The sequence below is a fragment of the Sapajus apella genome, unplaced genomic scaffold (assembly GCF_009761245.1).
Source record: "Sapajus apella isolate SASKATOON/1434 unplaced genomic scaffold, GSC_monkey_1.0 scaffold48, whole genome shotgun sequence".
Taxonomy (NCBI): domain Eukaryota; kingdom Metazoa; phylum Chordata; class Mammalia; order Primates; family Cebidae; genus Sapajus; species Sapajus apella.
Window position 1 is genome coordinate 7,931,937 of NW_022436988.1, and position 22,580 is coordinate 7,954,516.

The 22,580-nt window shown below is 58.4% G+C and overlaps 1 protein-coding gene across 3 annotated transcripts; it reads left to right on the plus strand.

The window, feature by feature from the left end:
- The first annotated feature begins 316 nt into the window (after window positions 1–316).
- On the plus strand, window positions 317–21,940 carry HID1 (HID1 domain containing). 3 transcript variants are annotated; one of them, XM_032241743.1, is made up of 19 exons: window positions 317–527; window positions 7,010–7,159; window positions 7,755–7,925; window positions 8,688–8,804; window positions 9,447–9,553; window positions 9,815–9,931; window positions 11,517–11,739; window positions 11,832–11,888; window positions 12,715–12,855; window positions 13,008–13,098; window positions 13,291–13,442; window positions 13,550–13,628; window positions 16,323–16,487; window positions 18,036–18,263; window positions 18,653–18,759; window positions 19,212–19,292; window positions 20,250–20,341; window positions 20,507–20,665; window positions 20,936–21,940. In XM_032241743.1, the coding sequence occupies exons 1-19, from the start codon at window positions 462–464 to the stop codon at window positions 20,997–20,999; spliced, it is 2,367 nt and encodes a 788-aa protein (XP_032097634.1). In that variant the 5' UTR covers window positions 317–461; the 3' UTR covers window positions 21,000–21,940. The 3 variants fall into 3 exon arrangements, with proteins under 3 accessions (XP_032097634.1, XP_032097636.1, XP_032097637.1); XM_032241745.1 differs by having other exon boundaries at window positions 8,691–8,804; XM_032241746.1 differs by lacking the exon at window positions 20,507–20,665.
- Window positions 21,941–22,580: the final 640 nt, after the last annotated feature.

The window sequence follows — 22,580 nt, forward strand, 5'->3', positions numbered from 1 at the left end:
AAAGTGGGGTGTAGAGGGCCGGCTGAGACGTGGGCTCAGGGCCCGAGCGGGGATGAAGGGTGAGGACAGGAGCGGGGGACGAGCTGAGAGGAGGGTTTTGGGCCCTGGGACTGCGTGGCTGCGGGGGAGATGGAAACGGCGGGGACAAGGCTCCGACGCAGAAGGAAGAGCGCCGAGGCTCTAGGTGGGAGCTGAGTGCACCCGGCGTGCGGCGGCGGGGTCGTAGCAGCGAACTCCGGGGGTCGTGAGTGGCTGGAGCGGCAGGTGCAGGGGGCGGAGCCATGCGGGGGCGGGGCCTGTCGAGGCGGGGTCGCGAGGGGCGGGGCCGACGCGGGCCGGGGGCGGGGCGCGCTGCTAGTCTCCAGCGAGAGCCGCGGGGGCAGCGGAGCTGGAGCAGGAGCTGAAGCCGGAGCCCAGGCTGGAGTCGGGGCGGGGGCCGGGCCGGAGTGGGCTCCAGCGACATGGGGTCGACCGACTCCAAGCTGAACTTCCGGAAGGCGGTGATCCAGCTCACTACCAAGACGCAGGTGCGCCACGGGGCCCCCGCCTCCTCATCCACCTGCCGGGCTGGGGGCTGGGCAGGGCCGGGGGTGCGCGAACTTGGCTCGCCGGGAGATGGGGGGCACGGGCGGGCCCCGAGTGTGACGCCAAGGCCAGCGCCAGAGCGGGACCCCGCGGCCTGTACCTCGAAGCTCCATCCCCTGGCCCTAATCCCCCACCCCCAGCCTCCTCTCCTGGAAACACCCCTCTCCCCGAAGCCGCTGCTGCCTCCTTAGGCTGACGTGTGCCTACTCCCCAAGCCGGCGACACAGCTGTCCGCCCCCTGTCCCGCCCCCCTCCCCGCGTCCCCAGCTTAGCATCTCCAGCCTCCCGCTGCCCCTACCCACCTATCCACCGTCCGCTCCCCTCCCTGCCCCTCAATGCCCACGGGTCCCGGACACACAGTCCTGGTTGACTCAACGCAAACAAAGCCTGGCTGGCGCCCGCCCGGGTCGAAAAAACAGCTGGTGCGCCGCGGCAGCCGCCTCGCTGGGCCCTGGTCGATGCCCGCGGGCAGGGAAGGCCTAGGTCTTCCTAGGAACACGCAAAGAGTGGCTGGCAGCGAGGCAGCCTTGCAAGGGGGACCTGTCCCCAGGCCTACGAGCACAGCCTCCCACCTGGGGACCTCTCCACGGGTCTCCCCCAAGGCCCTGCCATGGAAAGGCTGTTAGCCTGTGTCCTCTGTTCTCTGGCTCAGGGATGGGGACTCGGAGGATGGTCCTGAGTCAGCTGGTGAGGGGCCTAGGGACCCTTCAGCCTAGTCCATGCTCATAACTCTCCCGTGAGTCCACAAGTGGCCCATGGCCACCTCCTTGTCCCCAACACACACCACCTGGCCCCAGCAAGGCTGCTTCTCTGCCCACCCCTTTTCTCCTGGCTTTTTGAAGCAGGCCACTGGCCACAGAGATGCTCAGCCCTGACTCTCCAGGTCTCCTGTTTTCAGGGGACTCAGGACCTGCTGCCATCTGGGACCTTTCTTTTTCCTGGCCCCCACCCGACTGCTCTCCAGGGCTCTCACTTGCTGCGGGCAGGTAGAGTAGAATGGAGGAAGCCAGCTCCCACAGCCAGCTGGTTGCAGCTTCAGGGGCCAGCCCTTGCTCCCTCCTTTCCCCACCCTGAAAAGGTCAGGTGCACTGCACATGCTCATGGCCTCTGGAGAGTCCAATCCCGGCTGAAAGGCGCTTGATAGAAACCAGACCACACTTTTCTCCACTCCCTGTGGCTCCTGGGTCGTTCTGGAGCTTGGCTTTCTTGGATGGGGTTTTTGTTTGTGGGTGGCAGGGAAGGTGGCAAGTGGGCTGGCCCCTCAGTGTAGGGCTGCAGGGAGAGGAGAGGGGCTTCGGGGAGAGGAGGGGGACGGCAGGGAGGAAGGCAGGCTCCCATCTTTACCGACCTGGGGAGAAATACCTTGTTGGAGGTTTGCACTGTGGGCTCAGCAGCTGGGGTCCTTTGCTGGGCCAGTGGGGCCAGCTCAGCAGGGTCCCAAAGGATCTGGAGTGACCTAGATTCCTACCTGCTCAGGTCTTTTCCCTAAAATACTGTGTCCCTATCTTTCCCCGGCTACAGCCCTACGACGGGCCACTTGAGATGGTGCTGTTCTGTTTCCCAGCTGAGGACACTGAGTAGGCTTGGAATAGAGCCTGGATAGGCTGGAGACCAGACCAGCTTTCCAGAGAGCACTGACTGGGTCCTGTAGGTTGTGGGGGATGGGAGGGGGGTGCCTGGGCTGCCTGGAGTGAGAGGCCCTCAGCGGCTAAAGCCTTGGACTCTGTAATTGACCTGGCTTGAGTGGCTTGGGTGTGAGGACCAGAACCCAGATGATCATCAGTGATCTTACCACTTGGAGTCCTCAAGGAAATTCAGTCCAGTTATCCATAGGATGATATGTGGTTCCAGGCTCTTAGAGGGTGTGGCTTGGGCAGCAGACAGGCAGACCCAGCACCTTTTCCCGTGGCCTGGGCCTGTGTCACTGCTGCGCCTCCTTCCTTGCCTTCCTGCCCCACATCCTGTTTTCTTCCTGCCCCACAGTCCAGCCCTGGGCCAGGCTTGACCCTGGTCCTGAGAGCCAGCAGCTTCAGCTGTGTTTCCTGGCCCTTCCTCAGAGTAGGTGGGGCTCTGGAGGAGACATTCCCAGACCTGGAACCCTCTCCCGGATCCCACCTGTTTGGAATTCTCTGCTGCAGGCCAGATGAGACCTGGCAGGTGCATGTTTACACATGTGTACATGTATGTGCATAGGAATACATGGTGACACTGTCCTCCAGAGCAGGCTTAGGGGCTCAAGTATATTGGGGGACCTTCCTTCTGCACACCCTGAGAGTCAAAAGATATAGCTGGTTCCCCAGGTTTGAGTGGGGGTCTGATCTGAGCAGGGGCCTGGAAAAGCTGGGTTAAGAAAATCTGATTTTGGCCAGGCGTGGTGGCTGATGGCTGTAATCCCAGCACTTTGGGAGGCAGAGGCAGGAGGATCGCTTGAGCCCAGGAGTTTAAGACCAGCCTGGGCAACACAGCAAGACCCTATTTCTTAAAAAAAAAAAAAAAAATTAGCTGGGCCTGGTGAGGTATGCCTGTTGTACCAGCAACACAGGAGGCTGAGGTGGGAGGACTGCTTGAGCCCAGGAGTTTGAGGCTACAGTGAGCTATGATTACACAGCTTCACTCCAGTCTGGGAAACCAAGCATAGCCCTGACTCAATAACAAACAAAAGAAAAAGAAGAAAGGAAGAAGAATACCTGGTTTCCCACTAGGGCAGCTCAGTTTCTGTGGCCCTAGCAGCAGGGGCCTGCCCACCTCCAGCAAAAACACTTTCTTCGAAGATCAGATATAAGCTTCCTTGGGTTGGGTGGAGGGCAGCTGGGGTCATTGAGGCAGGTGCTGAGCCACGTGTCTCCCATCAGAAGCCTAAGGGGCCTCAGTGACCCTGACTAACGCCTGTAGCATCGGCTTGGTCTGGGCAAGTGGTCACCAAATCCAAATGTCTAGGCCACAGTGGGACAGGAGAGAAGGCCCAAGCTCAGGAAAGAGGGAGGCAAAGCCCTGTTCCTGAAGTTCAAGGCTGGGATCTGTCATGGCTGGGATCTTGCCTCTGCTTCCAGAATGGGCTGTGCTGAGGCCTCCTGAGTCTCTCTCTTCGTTTTGGATTTGGCCCCCCCGGTGACACTGCCTGATGAACTAGGTCAGAGGTCATGTCCACTTGTGCTTAGCTGAGTTTCTCCCCTGTGAAGGGGGTAGCAGCTACCTGGGAGGTGGGGAAAGTGTTAGGGATGGCAGCTTCCCAGAGGCGCTCCCAGATGGCTCTGTGGGTTTCCTGGGATGTCCTTCCTCACCCCACCCTGGCCCCAGGCCACCCAGACTGTGGTACCATGCCTCTGCACTCCAGGGAGTGCCAGAGGGCTATACTGGCTGAGGGCAGGAGGGCCAGCAAACTCCAGCCCCAGGGCCCTCTTTTGGCCTTTGTTCTGCTCCCCCAGGGAAGAACTTGCTCTACCAGTTCTGGGACTGAGAGTCACAGCCACATGGTACCCTGCAGCTCCCTGGGGTGCGGTGGAGGTGTTTGCTTTGGGAGTGGGCTGGGGTATGCCTGGACCTTGGTGAGGCATGCCACCCCAGCTCTGAGTTTGAAGAGCCCCACTGGTGCTCAGTCCTGCTCTGTGGCCAGGCTGAAGGGGTCCCCAGGACTGAGCGCAGCTTCAGTGGAACAAATATTGGCTGAACATCTGCCATAGGCTTCACCTGCAAGGTCAGGGACTGACGGGGCTTCATAAAGGCACCTGCACCCAGACTGTGGAGGCTGGAATATGCAGGGTGGGGGTGGGGTGGGGAATGGAGGTTCCCAGGTGGGAGCAAGCAAGTCTGGGGCTGTGGGAGGCTTCTTAGAAGAAGTAGCTTCAGAGAACAGAATTATTATTATTAAATATTTAGAGACAGGGTCCCATTCTGTCACACAGGCTGGAGTACAGTGACACAATCACAGCTCACTGCAGCCTTGAACTCCTGGGCTCAGGCGATCTTCCCTCCTCGGCCTCCCAAGTAGCTGAGCTGACAGGTGTATGCCACCATGCCCAGCTAGTTTTTTTTATTTTTGTAGAGGTGGTATTTTGCCATGTTGTTCAGGCTGGTCTCAAACTCCTGGGCTCAAGCAGTCCACCTGCCTCAGCCTCCCAAAGTGTTGGGATTCCAGGCGTGAGCCATTGTGCCCGGCCTATTACTACCTATTACTTTGAAATGGAGTCTTGCTTTATCATCCAGGCTGGAGTGCAGTAGCGTAATCTCAGCTCACTGCAACCTCTGCCTCTGGGTTCAAGTGATTCTTTTGCCTCAGCCTCCTGAGTAGCTGGGACTAAAGGCGTGTGCCACCCTGCCTGGCTAATTTTTGTATTTTTAGTACAGACGGGGTTTTATCATGTTGGCCAGGCTGGTCTTGAACTCCTGACCTCGTGATCTGCCAGCCTCTGCTTCCCAAAGTGCTGGGGTTACAGGCGTGAGCCACTCTGCCCAGCCATTATTATTTTTTGAGACAGAGGCTTGCTCTGTTGCCCAGGCTAGAGTGTAGTGGTGCCATCACACCTCATTGCAGCCTTGACCTTCTGGGCTCAAGGGATTCTCGCATCTCAGCCTCCTGAGTAGCTGTGTCTGCAGGCCCACCTGGCGAATTTGTTTTTATTTTTTGTAGAGACAGGGTCTCTACAAAAGTCATGCTGCTCAGGCTGGTCTTAACTCCTGGGCTCAAGCAATTCTTCCATCTTGGGCTCCCAAAGCTCTGGGATTACAGACATGAGCCACCACGCCCGCCCCAGAATTATTTTTAAACAAGATATATGTTTTTTCTGATGATAAGAGTAACGTGTATGAAGTGCAGATTTGTGGTAGCGGGGCCCTCGGGTTTTCTTGGCTCTAGGATTTCAGAGAAGGTAAAAAGCTGTGTTGGAGAGAGCAGGGAAGGTGTCTTCAGAAAGTGACTTTCAGAAGGAGCCTTAAGGGATGGGGCTGAGGAGGTACGCCTGCCGTGGGAACTCTGGTCCCTTAACAGATGAACATTCAAAAGGAAAAAAATAGTAACGTGCTCTTACAGAAAAATATAAAACCACTGAGAGAGAGAGAGTTGCTATTAACATTCTGGTTCCTTTTCTTCTAGTCTTTTATTCATGTATAATTTAACACAAAATTGTGAGCATCCTAGGAGAAGTTTTATATCTTGTCTTTTTTTTTGAGATGGGGTTTTGCTCTTGTTGCCCAAGCCGAAGTGCAGTGGCACGATCTCAGCTCACTGCAACCTCTGCCTCCCAGGTTCAAGTGATTCTCCTCCTTCAGCCTCCTGAGTACCTGGGATTACAGGTTTCCACCACCACATCTGGCTAATTTTTTGTATTTTTAGTAGAGACCGGGTTTCACCATGTTGGCCAGGCTGGTCTCCAACTCCTGACCTCAGGTGATCAACCTGCCTCGGCCTCCCAAAGTGCTGGAATTACAGGCATGAGCCACCGCGCCTGGCCGGGCATGTGTATTTTTAAGGCCTGTTGCCTCCATGGGAATGGATTTTGGAATGCATTGCCATAGGGGAAGAGGGGAAGAGCGAACAGCTCTGGTGAAGGTAGAGAAGAGACAGCAGGGTTGAGTCCTGGGGTAGTAAATGCAGGTGTGTGTATATGACATACAGGTGTGTATCATGTGTGTCTGTGTGTATGTGTGTAGGGCATGTTTCTGTGAGATCTTGGCTGAGTGCCGGGCTGAGGTTTGGACTTGTTCCAGTAGGCAGTGGGGAGCCCCTGCAGGGCTCTGGGTGAGGAAGCAGTTCCTGTGGTGCTGGGTGTGGTGCATGGGCTGCTGGCAGCGTTGAGCCAGGTTGAAGGAGGTGGATTTGAAGGCAGGAGCCAGGCGAGGGCAGCCTGGGCTGCAGCGCTGGAGGTGGGCACGGAGAGGAGCGAGTTGCAGTGAGAGAGCGCAGAGGTGAATTCAGCAGATGTGGCAGCTGTTTTGGGTGTGCTGAGAGAGGGCTGAGGCCGGAGGCCTGTGGCAGGCAGCTTGGGTGACTGGAAACAGAGTGAAAGTCCCCTTTGTCTTCTTTCCATGGGGAGAGGGCATGGTCTTGACCTGGATCCCCAGGCATTTGACCTAACGACGTGGCCTGGGGCCATGACCAGGTGGGGAGGTCAGCCTGCCTTGCCAGGGGAAGATGGTGACTTAACCAGTATCACACAGCCCCTCGGGGTGGCGCTGGGCTTTGGCTGACTCTGTGCCTAGCTGCCCTCTGACCATGTACGCCCAGTGTCTCCAGCCTGACTGTGCTGGCCAGGGCTTGCGGTGGCTGAAGGATGACCCCCACCCATGTGGGAGGGCTCTGGGACCCCAGCTGAAATGAGGTAGGGGGACTCTGGCTTCCCTCTTGGGGTCTCTCCTGGCCACAGTTCGGGCAAACTGTGGGCCCTCTGGCTAGGAATCGTGTAACTCTGGACCCTTGGTTCCCACATAGCCCGTGGAAGCCACCGATGATGCCTTTTGGGACCAGTTCTGGGCAGACACAGCCACCTCGGTGCAGGACGTGTTTGCACTGGTGCCGGCAGCGGAGATCCGGGCCGTGCGGGAAGAGTCACCCTCCAACCTGGCCACACTGTGCTACAAGGTGAGGGCCGCCCAGACCCTTGCTGCCACTCTTCCACCCCCCACCCCACAGCGGGAGAAGGCAGGCATCCAGGCCCTCCCACCCCCTGGTCCAGGCAGTCCTGTGGCTTTGCCCAGCTCTCCCGCTTCTTCTCTGTGGTTCTCCTCTCTGCGGGAGGGACCATGGCCGCCGCATTTATGGGGGCTTCTCCAGGCCACATCTAAACTTCGGAAGATCACCGAAGTGATCACTGAACACCTTTGGAAGGTCAGCTCATTCAGCTCCTTCCGTGGGGTGGGTACTGTTAGTGTCACCAGTTTACAGATAGGGAAACTGAGGCTGGGACAGATTCACTTAGCAAGGCCTCAGCCATCCAGTGGTGGGCTGGGTTCTGCCTGTCCCTATGCTCTCAGCTGCTCTGGCCTGTGTCCCAGGCCCCCCGGGGTAGTAAATGCAGGTGCGTGTGTATGACATACAGGCCGACCCCAACTGCAGAGCCACCTGCCAGGCAGCCCCACTGTCTCTCCTCTGCGGCCTGGGTGCCCACCCTGACTCCAAGTGCCAGGGTCCCCTCCCAGCCTTCCAGCCTGCCTTCTGCTCCTGCCTGCCCCCACAGGCCGTGGAGAAGCTGGTGCAGGGAGCGGAGAGCGGCTGCCATTCGGAGAAGGAGAAGCAGATCGTCCTGAACTGCAGCCGGCTGCTCACCCGTGTGCTGCCCTACATCTTCGAGGATCCCGACTGGAGGGGCTTCTTCTGGTCCACAGTGCCCGGGGCAGGGCGAGGAGGGGTCTGTGGGCCTGGCCAGGGCTGGGTGGGAGGAAGAGTCAGCGTCACAGGGAGAGTGTGCTTCGGGGCTGGGCCAAGCTCCTCCAAGCCTCTCTGGGATTTGGGAAGCGCAGGGGTGGGGCCAGTGGGTACTGCTGAGGGATGGTGTTCGAGGCCACCTCCTTGGGCCTTCGGCTCTTCTCCCATAGGGGTCTCTGCCCCCACAGTCCGGAGGAAGTAGGCTGTAGAGAGAAGCTGAGAGCCAAGGGTTGCTGGGCAGAGGCAGGGGCAGAGTAGCTGGGCCCTCTGAGGGCCAGAGAGGGACTGTACTGTCCTTTCTCCCCCACACCATGCCCACCTGCCCACCTGCCCTGGGTTTATCTCCAGATGAGGTGCTGAGGGGTAGGACATAGTGATTCCTAGCAGGGCTGAGACTGCTGAGGTTGGGGTCACTGTCCAGCCCCCGCCAGTCAGTAAGGGAGGTTCCCTTGCTGCTCCTGCCCCGCCCCCTCCAGTCAGTAGGGGAGGCTCCCTTGCTGTTCCTGCCCCGCCCCCTCCAGTCAGTAGGGGAGGCTCCCTTGCTGCCCCTGGCCCAGCCCCCTTCTCTGCCCCGCTTCTGCCTTGGAAGGTTTGGGGCAACCAGGAGTCCACTTCCTCTCCCTTCATTCCTCTGCCCATGGGTGCCTGCCTGGGCTCAGTCCTGTCCTCCACCACCCCTCAAGCCCTGGGCCACCTCTCCCTGGCCAACTCTCACTGAGGCAGCCTGTGGGTGCTGTGTCCTCAGCAGGGAGAAGACGATGACGAGAATGCCAGGCCCCTGGCCGAGTCCCTGCTCCTGGCCATTGCTGACCTGCTGTTCTGCCCGGACTTCACGGTCCAGAGCCACCGGAGGAGCACTGTGGTGAGGGTCCCCAGCCCCAGCCCCAGCCCCAAGGCTGGGACAGGCTCTGGTCCTGGCTTGGGGCCAGGCCAGTTGGAGTTCCCTTGGGTGGGATGCATTGGGGGCTGGAGGGCTCCAGGAGAGCTGAGCTGCCTGGCACATGTAGGCCTGGGTTGAGGGTGGTGGCTGGTACAGCTGGAGGGAAGCCAGCTGGGGCTGGCCCTGCCGGGCGCCTTTGGATAGCTGGGTACAGACACCCATTGTCTTTGCCTGCCCAGGGTGTGTGGGGGTTTGGGGCTGGGACACAGGAGGCCTGGCCCTCTCGCTTCCTGTGGTGGCATGGACTCCACCTTGAGTGTTCTTTGCCCACCCCCCCACTGGGGGCACCGGATTCCCTGCCTGCCCCTCCCTCTCTCCCTGTCCCAAACTGGACCGAGCAAGTGAAAAAAACTAGTGTGAGATGGAAGAAAAATGAGCTTTCAACAGGCCTGAGAATATTCGCTCCTGCCCCGTGCACGAGGGCTGGGGCATTTTGGGGACCTGTCTTTAGGAGAATTGGGGGTCTCTGCCCACGGGACTGTGTAAGGCTCGAGGTGGCCGGGTTCTGACCCAGGCTGCTCACCTCTCGCCCCTTAACCCGGCCTTTCCTGGCCCCGTCCCCAGGACTCCGCGGAGGACGTCCATTCCCTGGACAGCTGCGAATACATCTGGGAGGCTGGTGTGGGCTTCGCTCACTCCCCGCAGCCCAACTACATCCACGACATGAACCGGTCAGCTTTGCCCAGACCCAGAGCCCTCGGTGCAGCTGGACCCCAGGCCGGGCCCCCTCCCCCTCCCCCCGCACAGCTCAGAGAGAGCCCATGGGGTCTCCCCAGGAGACCATCCTCACCTGTAATCCGCCCTTGGGCTTACAGGGGTCGACAGGGATCACTTCCTTCCACGGACCTGGGCGGGGGCGCTGCGCTGGGTGGGCGGTATCTCCGAGAGAGGGCTGGGATCCTAAGGTGCCCTCCCCCTCCCTGCCCCCCAAGGATGGAGCTGCTGAAACTGCTGCTGACATGCTTCTCCGAGGCCATGTACCTGCCCCCAGCTCCGGAAAGTGGCAGCACCAACCCATGGGTTCAGTTCTTTTGTTCCACGGAGAACAGGTGAGGGCCCCTGGCCTTTCGGCTCCCTCCGCTTATTCCAGTCAACCCAGAGCTGAGCCCACTCGCCGCCTGGGTCTCGTTTGAGGGGAGGTGCTGCCCCCTGGTGGCGATGAGCTGTAATGTACCAGCCACACCTTAACACCAGCCCTGTCAGTCTCTCCTTGGAGTCCCCGACAGGACAGAATCTGGGGACCCCTCAGTGATCCGTGCCTGGGTCCTCCATCAAGAGCCGCCTGTCCAGTAAAATAGTTTGCAAACCACGAGTGCAATCTGAAAATTTAAAAACGTTAAAAGGTAAAATTGGGCCAGGCGCGGAGGCTCACACCTGTAATCCCAGCACTTTGGGAGGCTGGGGCGCACGGATCACCTGAGGTCGGGAGTTTGAGACCAGCTTGGCCAACATAGTGAAACCCCGTCTCTACTAAAAATATGAAAACTAGCAGGGCGTGGTGGTAATGCCAGCCACTTGGGAGACTGAGGCACGAGAATCACTTGAACCCGGGAGGCGGAGGTTGCAGTGAGCCGAGATCGCACCACTGCACTCCAGCCTGAGGGACAAGAGGGAAACTCCTTCTCAAAAAAAAAAATTAAAATTAAGTAATAATATATGTCATATAATCCGATCTACCTCAAACTTTAGCATTTAACATGCAATCAGTATCTAACATTATCGAGCTGTTTTAAATCCTCTTTTCCTACTAGGCTTTGAAAATCCCCTGTGTATTTTGCACTTACAGCAGGTCTCGGTTCCGATCAGCCACATTCCAAGGGCTCAACAGTTCCATGTGGCTTGAGGCTGCCATGTGGGACCCTGCAGTTCAGAGAGTGGGTCAGGGTGTGTGTGTGACAAATACCCCGAAGGGCAGGGAGGCCCCGCCCACACGGGGCACTCATGGACTGGGGCACACATGAGCACAGGGGGGTGTCACCTGTGCCATGTGGCGGGGTTATTTGAGCAGGTAGCTCCCCCCAGGAGCTGTGTTGGCCGCACAGGGTCAGTGCCCAGCAGATGGCGGTCCACCTCCGCCTCCCAGACCCTGGTCCCTACACGACACGCGTCATTCTTCAGGTTTCCTAGCCTTCTGCTCAACCTTCCACCCTACTCCAGAAGAGAAGGGAGCCAGGCGACCCCTCCCCCAGCCACTCTGGCCAGAGTTTTCTTTCTCACCAGCCTTATCAGGCAAACTGTCACCCTTTGTCCCTCACTTAACCTGTCTGGGTCTCAGCTTCCTCATCTGTAAGATGAGCAGCTTGAACCGTGACATCTCTTGAGTCTGAGTCGGGTCATCCTTCGGCCTGGCAGCTGGTTGGCTGAGCCTGGGCTCTGCTCCCCGAGGGGAAGCTGCCTTCTCCATGGGCCTCCAATCTCATCTCTGAGGCCCTGATGGAGGGTATCTGCCCCTTAAGACCTTAATGTGTCTTAATCATGGTTCTGCGCCTCCCCCACCCACTCTTCCCAAGCCACTCCCTGGCCTGGCGCTAAAATGCTTGTTGAATGAGGCTGACCCTCCCACGTGGCCAGAGGGGTGTGGCCAGGGGGCTGGGCCCGGAGGAGCCTCTGCAGCCTCACTCCTCTCTGCTGCAGACATGCCCTGCCCCTCTTCACCTCCCTCCTCAACACCGTGTGTGCCTATGACCCTGTGGGCTACGGGATCCCCTACAATCACCTGCTCTTCTCTGACTACCGGGAACCCCTGGTGGAGGAGGCTGCCCAGGTGCTCATTGTCACCTTGGACCACGACAGCGCCAGCAGTGCCAGCCCCACTGTGGATGGCACCACCACGGGCACCGCCATGGATGATGCCGATGTAAGCATGGGAGTGTGGAGGCACCAGCTGGTCCTGCCAGGGTGAGGGTTGCGGGAAGACGCTGGCTCACCCGGGCCTTCTCCTCTTGGCAGCCTCCAGGCCCCGAGAACCTGTTCGTGAACTACCTGTCCCGCATCCACCGCGAGGAGGCAAGTCCAGTCCCCACGGTGGCTTTGCAGGGGGTGGGGGAGGCAAGTGAGACAGGGATATGGGGGATCCTGACCCCTCCATGAAGGAACCATGCTCTCTGTAGACTGGGGCCACCCCAAGTGAAATAGCGGCAGGACTGTGAGAGTTTTAAGGTGCAGGAAGGGCTGATGGCCTCACCTGGGTAGAGGCAACTGGGAAGGCTTCTAGGAGGAGGTGGCCAATGTCATTTCAGAGGTGGTGGGGAGAGAGGGAAATGACAGTGGACAAGGACTTCAGGCCAGGCAGTCGCAGTTCATGTGTCTTGTGACCTTGGTGGGAAGGTGCTTGAACTCCCAGAGTTCTAACTTCTGTAGCTAAAAAATAGGCCCCTTGCTGCCTTCTCACCCTGTGAGCATAAAGTAGAGCACAGCCCAGCTGGTGGCAATCTCAGTAAATGACAGCTCGTCAGAACAGTGGAATGCTCCTCCAGTGTGATGGGGGCATGGGGGGAGTATTTTGGGGAGGGGTAGAAGTATGGAACCTGTCAACCATGAGTCCAAGGTGGGCTGGGACGAGGTTCAGGGTGTGTGTGTGTCGGGGCGGGGGAGGGTCACTGGGAGCAGCAGCCTTGCTCCAGGGGTGGTCAGGGAGTCTGCGGTCTGGTGGAGGGGCCAGGGCTCTCCACACCTATAAGGGACCCGGCTTCCTGCGGCGTCACCCCAGGACAGCTATGGATGATAGCATCTGGCTCTGGGGGAAGGAGGGGACATTTGTGGGGGGCCTGGGCTGGGAAGCTGGAGCTGCAGGGATCTGGGCTGGAGGTCCCCTGCTCTGCCCTCACCCCAGGACTTCCAGTTCATCCTCAAGGGCATAGCCCGGCTGCTATCCAACCCCCTGCTCCAGACCTACCTGCCCAACTCCACCAAGAAGATCCAGTTCCACCAGGAGCTGCTAGTTCTCTTCTGGAAGCTCTGTGACTTCAACAAGGTGGGCCAGTTTCGAGGGCCCTGCAGGGAGATGGGGAGCCGAGGCCCCAGTAGCCCGGCGGTGGGGGCTGGGACAGCGTCAGACTGAGTGGGTTGGGGCAGAGCTGCCCCTCCCTACAACTCTGCCCACTTTGTACCTCCCCGCACCCCCAGAAATTCCTCTTCTTCGTGCTGAAGAGCAGCGACGTCCTAGACATCCTTGTCCCCATCCTCTTCTTCCTCAACGACGCCCGGGCCGATCAGTGTAAGACCAGGGTGGGGTGGGATGCTGGGGGGTTTCCTGGCAGCCAGGTGGAGGGCTGACCATTTGCCCTGCCTCCCAGGAGCTCGGGAAGGGCGCTCTGACCTCCCAGGAGGGAGGCCCCCAAAACATCCCTGCCTGGGCCCCTCCCTTCTCCTCCCACCCAAGAGACCTGTCCCCTGCCACCTGCCACAGCTCGGGTGGGCCTGATGCACATTGGCGTCTTCATCCTGCTACTTCTGAGCGGGGAGCGGAACTTCGGGGTGCGGCTGAATAAGCCCTACTCGGTGCGCGTGCCCATGGACATCCCCGTCTTCACGGGGACCCACGCTGACCTGCTCATTGTGGTGAGGGGGCTCGTGCGGCTGGGCAGGGAGGTGCAGGGGGTGGCATCCTCTTGGTTGAGTCTGGAGGCAGCGGGGACCCCACAGTGTCCCTGTCTCTCCTGGCACAGGTGTTCCACAAGATCATCACCAGCGGGCACCAGCGACTGCAGCCCCTCTTCGACTGCCTGCTCACCATCGTGGTCAACGGTAGGGGCCCGGAGCCCGCCCTCCCCATGCTCACCACCAGGTGGTGCTAGGCCACAGGCCAACCTGCTGCCCGCTCCTGGGTTCAAGCCCCGCCAGCCCACAGAAAGAAATGCAAACTTGTGTACTGTTCATAGTAGCCACGTTAAAAAAAAAAAAAAAAGGGGTGACAACAATTTTATAATATGTTTTATCTAATCCACTATATCCCAAATACCATCATCTCAACACGTAGCCAATATAAAAATTACTACTGAGATATTGAATATTTCCTCTCACACTCAGTCTTGTCGCCCAGGCTGGAGTGCAGTGGCGCCACCTCAGCTCACTGCAACCTCTGCCTCCTGGGTTCAAACGATTCTCCTGCCTCAGCCTCCTGAGTAGCTGGGATTACAGGCGTGCACAACCACACCAGGCTGATTTTGGTATCTTTAGTAGAGACAGGGTTTTGCCATGTTGGCCAGGCTGGTCTCGAACTCCTTAGATTTTCTTTCTTTCTTTTTTTTTGAAACGAAGTCTTGCCCTGTTGCCTAGGCTGGAGTGCAATGGACAATGTCTGCTCACTGCAACTTCCGCCTCCCAGGCTCAAGCAATTTTCCTGCTTCAGCCTCCCCAATAGCTGGGATTACAGATGCCCACCACCATGCCCAGCTAATTCAAACTCCTGACCTCAGATGATCTGCCCACCTTGGCCTCCCAAAGTGCTGGGATTACAGGCATGAGCCACTGTGTCTGTTTTTTTTTTGTTGTTGTTTACATTTAATGTTAATATTATGTGTGTTTTTTTAAATTTTAACAATTTCTTTGACATCTGAAGGAGTTTAGTCCTGTTTATAGGAGCCACTGGTACTTCGATAACATTTTTACTTTATTTATTTATCTTATTTTTAATTTTTGAGACAGAGTCTCACTCTGTTGCCCAGGCTGCAGTGCAGTGGTAAAATCATCATTCAGTACAAGCTCTGCCTCCTGGGTTCAAGCGATTCTCATGCCTCAGCCTCCCAAGTAGCTGGGATCACAGGCCATGTGCCACCACACGTGGCTAATTTTTTCTTTTGTATTTTTACTAGAGACAGGGTTTTGCCATGTTGGCCAGGCTGGTCTTGAACTCCTGGCTTCAAGCAATCTGCCTGCCTTGGCCTCCCAAAACGCTGGGATTACAGGCGTGAGCCACCGCACCCGGCCATATTTCATTTTATTTCTAATTATAGTGACAGAGTCTCACTGTGTTTCCCAGGATCGTCTCAAACTCCTGAACTCAAGTGATCTTCCTGCCTCTGCCTCCCAAAGTACTGGGATTACATAGGTGTGAGCCACTGCCTGGCCTTTTCTGTGTTTCATACATGTAGCACACATGTTAGGACTAGCTGTGTTTCAAGCACGAAGTGGCCGCATGTGGCTGGTATCCACCGTGTTGAGCAGTGCAGGTTTGGACAATTGGCGTCACACAGTATGGAGCTGTAGAAACCCCACCCTTTCTGCCTTTGCCCTTCCCCTCCAGGCCCCCCGGAAGGACTGCACACAGCTGCTGGGGAGAGGAAACGGGAGGGGCCAGGCTCCCTGGGGTTCAGGACCCAGCAAGGCAGGTGGCCATGGGCTAGGGCAAAATGCCTTCAATGTGAACATCTTTTGGAGAGGATGGTCATGGCTAGGGGTGGCTGGCCTGTCTGTGGTCTGGTTTAGACTGCAGGGTGGGTAGTGTGTGGTGGTAGAGGCCTCTAGCTGGGTTGTAAGCTCTGGGTCCAGAACTGTCCCTTCCCCTCCTGGTTCACTCTCTAGCTCCATCTCATAAATCTTTATTTTATTTTATTTATTTATTTATTTTGAGATGGAGTCTCACTCTTTTACCCAGGCTGGAGTGCAATGGCATGATCTCGGCTTACTGCAACCTCTGCCTCCTGGGTTCAAGTGATTCTCCTGCCTCAGCCTCCTAAGTAGCTGGAATTACAGGCGCCTACCCCCATGCCTGGCTAATTTTTTTTTTCTTTTTTTTTGTATTGTCAGTAGAGATAGGGTTTCACTATGTTGGTCAGGCTGGTCTCAAACTCCTGACCTGTGATCTGCCCACCTCGGCCTCCCACCCGGCCCCATCTCACAAATCTTAACTGAGCCGGTTCCGAGGATGCATTTGTGAATAAGACAACCCCGGTCCCTGGCGTGCGGAGCCCTCAGCCTAGTGAGGGAAAATGACACAAGACAAGGAAGTGCGCAGATCGGCAGGGAACTTCAGGCTGGGCGTGCCCCGGAATACATCTCTAGTGACATGGCAGCTTGACGTTCTAGAAAGATTTAAAGTCCTGAGTTTGTATCCCTGCCCGATCATTTCATTACTGGGGAACTTGGGCCAAGTTTATAACCTTCTCGGAGCCTCAGTTTCCCTATCCATAAAATGGGGATCTTGTCTGTGCCCTGCCTCCCTCTTGGCATGGGGGTGGAGGGCTGGCACAGGTGGGATGTGTATGGCTTTGTAAGCAGGACAGCTGTCTTCATGATCGACGGGTGAGGGTGGGGCCTCACTGCCTCCCAGGACTCTGCACGGAGTATGGCCAGTGTAGACGCAGCCTCTCGGGCCTTGGTCTTCCTGGCTCTGCAGGGAGAAGGGAGGGATTGGGAGCAGGAGGATGCTGTGTCACTCAGGCCCAGGATGTGCAGGGATGGCTGGGGGGGCCCAGGAGTGAGCTGGCCCCTCCCCTACAGTGTCCCCCTACCTCAAGAGCTTGTCCATGGTGACTGCCAACAAGTTGCTGCACCTGCTGGAGGCCTTCTCCACCACCTGGTTCCTCTTCTCTGCTGCCCAGAACCACCACCTGGTCTTCTTCCTCCTGGAGGTCTTCAACAACATCATCCAGTACCAGTTTGATGGTGAGGCACCAGCCCGAGGCCCTGGCCTTCAGGGTGGCCAGTGGACCTCCTTCCTACCTAAGGAGGGCACAGCCCAGGAGGTGGCCTCTAGGAGGTGCTGGCCTGCTGGCCTTCTGCCCTGGTTCTTTCATTCAGGGTACATTTACTGAGCACCAGCCATGTACCTGGGTGCAGGGGATACAGTAGGGAACAAAGCTTTGCTTCTTGCCCTGCGGAGCTCACAGCTGGGGATGGAGGCAGGCAGGGAGGCTTCAAACAGATGATTACCTTCTAGCAGGGCATCTGACTTTTGTGTGTGTGTGAGGGTGTCTCGCTCTGTCGCCCAGGCTGGAGTGCAGTGTTGCGATCTTGGCTCACTGCAACCTCCGTCTCCCGGGTTCAAGCGATTCTCCTGCCTCAGTCCCCCAAGTAGCTGGGATTACAGGTGCCCCCCACCACACCTGGCTACCTTTTTGTATTTTTAGTAGAGACAAGCAATCTGCCTGCCTCGGCTTCCCAAAGTGCTGGGGTTACAGGCATGAGCTGCTGGGCTGGACCTTTCCCTTTGTGGGATTTCACCAAGTTGGCCAGTCTGGGTCTCAAACTCCCGAACTCAACTGATCCACCTGCCTTGGCCTCCCAAAGTGCTGGGATTATAGGCATGAGCCGCCACGCCTGGCCTGAAATGGGATAAAAGGGAAGTGCAGAGTAGTGAGACCCTGATGGGTGTCTCAGCAGCTGTCTGCCCAGTGTCACAGACACCCGGCTGTCGGCTGTCACTTCAAGCCTTGCCACTTGTTGGCCCTATGACCGGGGCACGTCATCTGACCTCTCCGAGCCTCAGTTCCCTCATATGTAAGGTGCTCGTAACAATGGTTCTAAGAGTCGCTGTCTCAGAGCGTGTTGGGAAGATTGAACAAAATAACCCGAGAAAGCACTTAGCACAGCACCTGGCAACTGAAAAATCATCCATTTTTATTATTGCTATTTCCAAAGTCAGTCAAATTTGCTGTGATCTCTGAGGGAGAACTAGGGGCAAGATGGGGCAGGAGACAGCACGTGCAAAGGCCCTGGGGTGGGATGTGGAGCTGAAAGTGGAGGAGTATGGCATGAGGCAGGACCAGAGGCAGGCACTGAGAGCCGGAAGAGGTCAGCAGTGGGGATGGATGGCAGGCACACGGCGCGTCATCCTCAGAGACTCCTCCTGGCCCCTTGCTAGGGGAGAGAGTCAGGATATTTAACGGCTGGCCTGGTGTGGACACTGCCGTGCTGGTGCCTGCCCTCTTTGCCAGGTGTTAGCCCTTTAGTGCTGGGTTGTGGGGGTGTCTTGGGCACTGGGGAGGAGTGTTGTGGGGTGCTCAGGCCTGACATCCTGGGATGGCCATAGTGGGCACACACAGCCAGTGCCAGCCTTGGCCCAGCACCCTCTCTTGGGCTCCCTGTACCATCCCCAAGCCCTTTGGCAGACACTCTCCTGTCCTCCAAACTACCCCTTCGAAGAAGCCCACCCCGATTGGATGGGGGAGCGGGAGGGGCCTCCCTGAGGCGAGACATGCTCACTGCCCACAGGCAACTCCAACCTGGTCTACGCCATCATCCGCAAGCGCAGCGTCTTCCACCAGCTGGCCAACCTGCCCACGGACCCGCCCGCCATCCACAAGGCCCTGCAGCGGCGCCGGCGGACACCTGAGCCCCTGTCCCGCACTGGTTCGCAGGAGGGCACCTCCATGGAGGGCTCCCGCCCCGCCGCCCCCGCAGAGCCCGGCACCCTCAAGACCAGCCTGGTGGCCACTCCAGGTCTGGTGCAAGTGGGTGGCAGGAGAGCGTGGATACCGGTGTGGCCGGGGGAGGGACATGAGGATGTGACCTCAGGGTGTCACCCCCATCTCTGGCAAAGAGCATGGCTTGCATTGGAAAGCTGAGGGGATGGGGCTGGGCAACAAGGATGGGGAGGGTACTGGGTGGGCTTAGCATGGATAGCTTGGTGTTGGGGGCAGAGCCTCAGGGCAAGTGTAGACTGTGGAGGGGTGGGCACAGGAGAGGGCGTTGGAGTGATCAGACACTGCCTCTAGAGTCAGTGGAAATTCCAGAGGGAAGCAGGAGTAAAATACAAATGCAAATAAAAAATAAAGTGGGTGGAAGAAGGGCTAGAAGGGGGTCCTTACTCCCACCTGTGCCCTGCCCAGGCATTGACAAGCTGACTGAGAAGTCTCAGGTGTCAGAGGATGGCACCTTGCGGTCCCTGGAGCCTGAGCCCCAGCAGAGCTCGGAGGACAGCAGCCCGGCCAAGGGGGTGGGTGACGGGGACTCCTGGAGCTGGGTGAGGCTGCCCTTCCCTTCCTCCCTGGCTTCTGCAGTGGGGGCTGGGCTGGGGCACTCTGGGGTCATCTGCAGGAGAGGGGCAAGCACCCAGTGCCCAGGGCATCAGAGTCAGTGCTGCTGACTCCCCTGGGGGTGGGGGCCTTTCATAGACCCCTCCCTTGTTTACTGGTCCCGGCAAAGCCCTTGGCCTTCAGACTTCTCATCTCTTGGCCTTATCTGAGCTGGCCTTTACCCAGCCTGCCCTGTCAGCCGCTGGCCCTAAACCTGTCACTAGGTTGGGCTGGGCCTGGGGCCCGGGGCAAAGGCTGCTGGGCTGGGCCTTCCCCTTTGTGGGATTTCCAGCTGCCACTGGAGAGAACTCATAGTCCCCCACCCCTCACCCACCCACTCCATACCTCATCCCTGTTTCTTTCTGGGGGCCAGGAGCCCAGCCAGGCATGGAGGGAGCAGCGGCGACCATCCAGCTCATCAGCCAGTGGGCAGTGGAGCCCAACGCCTGAGTGGGTGAGGGACCCCATGCCAGGCGAGCGGGGGCTGGGGTGTGGGCAGATGGCACTGGGGTGGGAGCTGGCTTGGGGCTCCCTGGCCCAGGGAAGCTCAGTGAAGACTCAGTGAAGATGGCAATGTGTCCAAATCAAAGGACCCTGGTGTAGGAGCCTGCCTCCGGGTCAGTCCTTCCACTGGGTGACATCCCACATGTTTGGCCTCTCTCTGGCTCAGTTGCTTCCTCTGTCTACATGATCGCCAGAGTCCCTAGCAGGATTAAGCTCAGGTGCCCACAGTGCTCTCTTCTTTAATAAATCACTCTTTCCCACTTCCTTCCCTGAATCTCATCCCCACCCGCTGTGTCTCCTGAGATCATACTGACTGCACCGGAACAGGGATAATTGCCGTCCCTGCCTGCCCATGATGTGAGGGCTAAAGGCGACAGTCTCTCGAGAGGCACGTGGCACAGCCCTGGCTTAGTGCGGGGCCATGGTGCTTGCCATTAATAACAATTAACTGTTCTCGGGTCCTGCTTGGTACATTTATTGAGCACCTGCAGTGTATCTGGGTGCAGGGAATACAGTGGGGAACAAAGCTTTCCTTCCTGCCCTGTGGAGCTCACAGCTGGCGATGGGGGCAGGGAGGGAGGATTCAAACAGATGATTACCCTCTAACAGGGCATCTGACTTTTTTTGTGTGTGTGAGGCTCTGTCGCCCAGGCTGGAGTGCAGTGGCATGATCTCAGCTCACTGCAACCTCCATCTTCCGGGTTCAAGCGATTCTCCTACCTCAGCCCCCGAGTAGCTGGGACTACAGGCATGAGCCACCACACCTGGCTGCTTGGTGCCAGGCCTCTGCTGTGGGGAGCAGGGGCGCTTTCTGCCTTGCGGAGCCCGTGGTGCTGGGTCAGGGTCAGGCTTGACTTGCAGCCTCCGGGGGCTGCTTTCCCAGCCGTGGGAACCGGTCCCTCCCCAGGTCCTCTCCTGGAAGTCGAAGCTGCCGCTGCAGACCATCATGAGGCTTCTGCAGGTGCTGGTTCCGCAGGTGGAGAAGATCTGCATCGACAAGTGAGTTGGGTGCCAGCAGGCCGGAGCGTGGTCAGGTGGGCTCTGGACGGGGCAAACTTAGGCTTAGGTGGGCGTGTGATGGAAAGCACGGGTCTTGGGGGTCCAGGGTGAGTCTCCTGCTTCCCTAGACCGTGTGAGTGTGCTGGAGACACCCTCTCTCCATAGGGGCCTGACGGATGAGTCTGAGATCCTACGGTTCCTGCAACATGGTACCCTGGTGGGGCTGTTGCCTGTGCCCCACCCCATCCTCATCCGCAAGTACCAGGCCAACTCGGGCACTGCCATGTGGTTCCGAACCTACATGTGGGGCGTCATCTATCTGAGGTGGGCCCCGGGGGTGGGGTGGTGTCCGCCTGAGAGCCTGTCCAGCAGGTCTCAGCAGGGACCTCTGCTCTGGGCCCCACCACCTGTGGTGGACTTCATGTCAAGATAGTCAACTAAGGCTGCCTTGCCTGCTTGAGGGTGGGCACCCACTGCCCAGGGTGGGCATCGGGATGGAAAGGGCTGGCTTGGCCATTCCTGCTGCCCAGCTCCTCTTGGTGCTTTGTCTGCAAGGTGTCCCGGCACCTGGGTAACCCCCCATTTCCTCCACAGGAATGTGGACCCCCCTGTCTGGTACGACACCGACGTGAAGCTGTTTGAGATACAGCGGGTGTGAGGATGGAGCCGGTGAGGCACGAAGTCTAGGGGAGGGCAGGGCCCTGGTCCCTAAGACTTCCCCCACCCACCATTCTGAGCTTTAAATGACCATGATCAGGGCCTGGGACAGGCAGAGTGGCCGAGTCCTGAGTGTCAGGCCCCAGAGAACCCTGTGACCAGGACAACGTGGACCAGCTCTGATCCCCTCAACCCCCAGGCTGGACTCACAGAAGCCCCATCTCTGGGGCTATGCCCCCACCAGAGATCACCCTCCCAACACTCGGACTCCCTCGTCTTTTTTTTTTTTTAATTTTTATAAAGACGGGGTTTCACCACGTTGGTCAGGCTGGTCTTGAACTCCCGACCTCAGGTGATCCGCCCGCCTTGGCCTCCAAAGTGCTTGGATTACAGGCGTGAGCCACCACGCCTGGCCCGGACTCCCTCTTCAAGAACTGGCTCAGTGCTGTCCCTCAGTGTGCACCCACTCCTGTGCCGCCCAGCCCCAGAGGCAGAAGCCACCGGGTCACTGTGCCCCAGGGGTTTGACCAACGAACCTTGGGCTGTCCCTTGAGGTGCCTGGGCAGGGTGAGGGGTGCTTGAGCCGGCTGTTCCAGGCTCCAGGGGAAAAAGATGTGGCCAGGCTGCTCCTCGAGGAGGCTGGGAGCTGGCTGACCGCAAAAGCCAGGCTGCGGCACCTCCAGTATCCTTGGGGTGTGGTGTTGGGTGGTGAGGGGCTTCTGCTGTATTCTCCTGGATCCCTCTTACCCAGTAATAGGGGGCAGGGAAGAGAACTGGGGGGCAGCTGTTTAGTCCTCCCCGCCCTCCCCACTGTGGATGGGGCGATGCCACCCCTCATCCCGCACCCTAGCTCAGGCCTCGGTCCTGCCCCCCAACCCCTGTGTCAGAACAATCTTTGCTCTGTACAATCGGCCTCTTTACAATAAAATCTCCCACTCCACACTCTGACTCTGTGGTTGAGGCACGGGGCCAGGCACAGCTCTTGTCTTCAGGGGAGCTGGGGACTCTGCACCCCAGGGGGCCCCCAGTGCACGACTGGGAACCAGCATTTGTCATTTTCTGGGGTGAGAAAGCAGGATTAGACCCTGTCACCTAGGGTTTGGGCCCCTGGGCTGTTGCCACCCAGAGAAAGAGCCCACACGAGAGGCCACGGGGCAGCTCCAGGCAGCCACTGAGGCAGCGCTGGGAGGGCCTGTGGTTGCCAGTGCTCCACTTTGAGAGGGGTTGAGGAGGAAGGCAGAGCCTCGCCTGCAGGGCCACGGCTGCCCTCTCTGGCCTCGCCCCAGGTGAGCCCGCTGTTTGCATTGGGCTCAGGAAGATGGATGGGCTGCCACACCTGTCCTTTCCCTTCCATTCCTGCCCCACCCGATGGCTCAGGGGATCAGCCAGCTCTGGGACCCGCAGCCAGGGGTCACAGCCTTCACGGTGAGCCAGCTGCACTGTCCCAGAGACTGGGTGTGCTGGGGAGGGGCGGGGTGGAGAGACACAAGTCCCGACCTGTCTCCCTCACCTCCTCCCCTGGATCATTCCAGGGAAGAACTGGGTTAAACCCCTCCTGGCCCAGGAGTAGGACAGTCCCAGC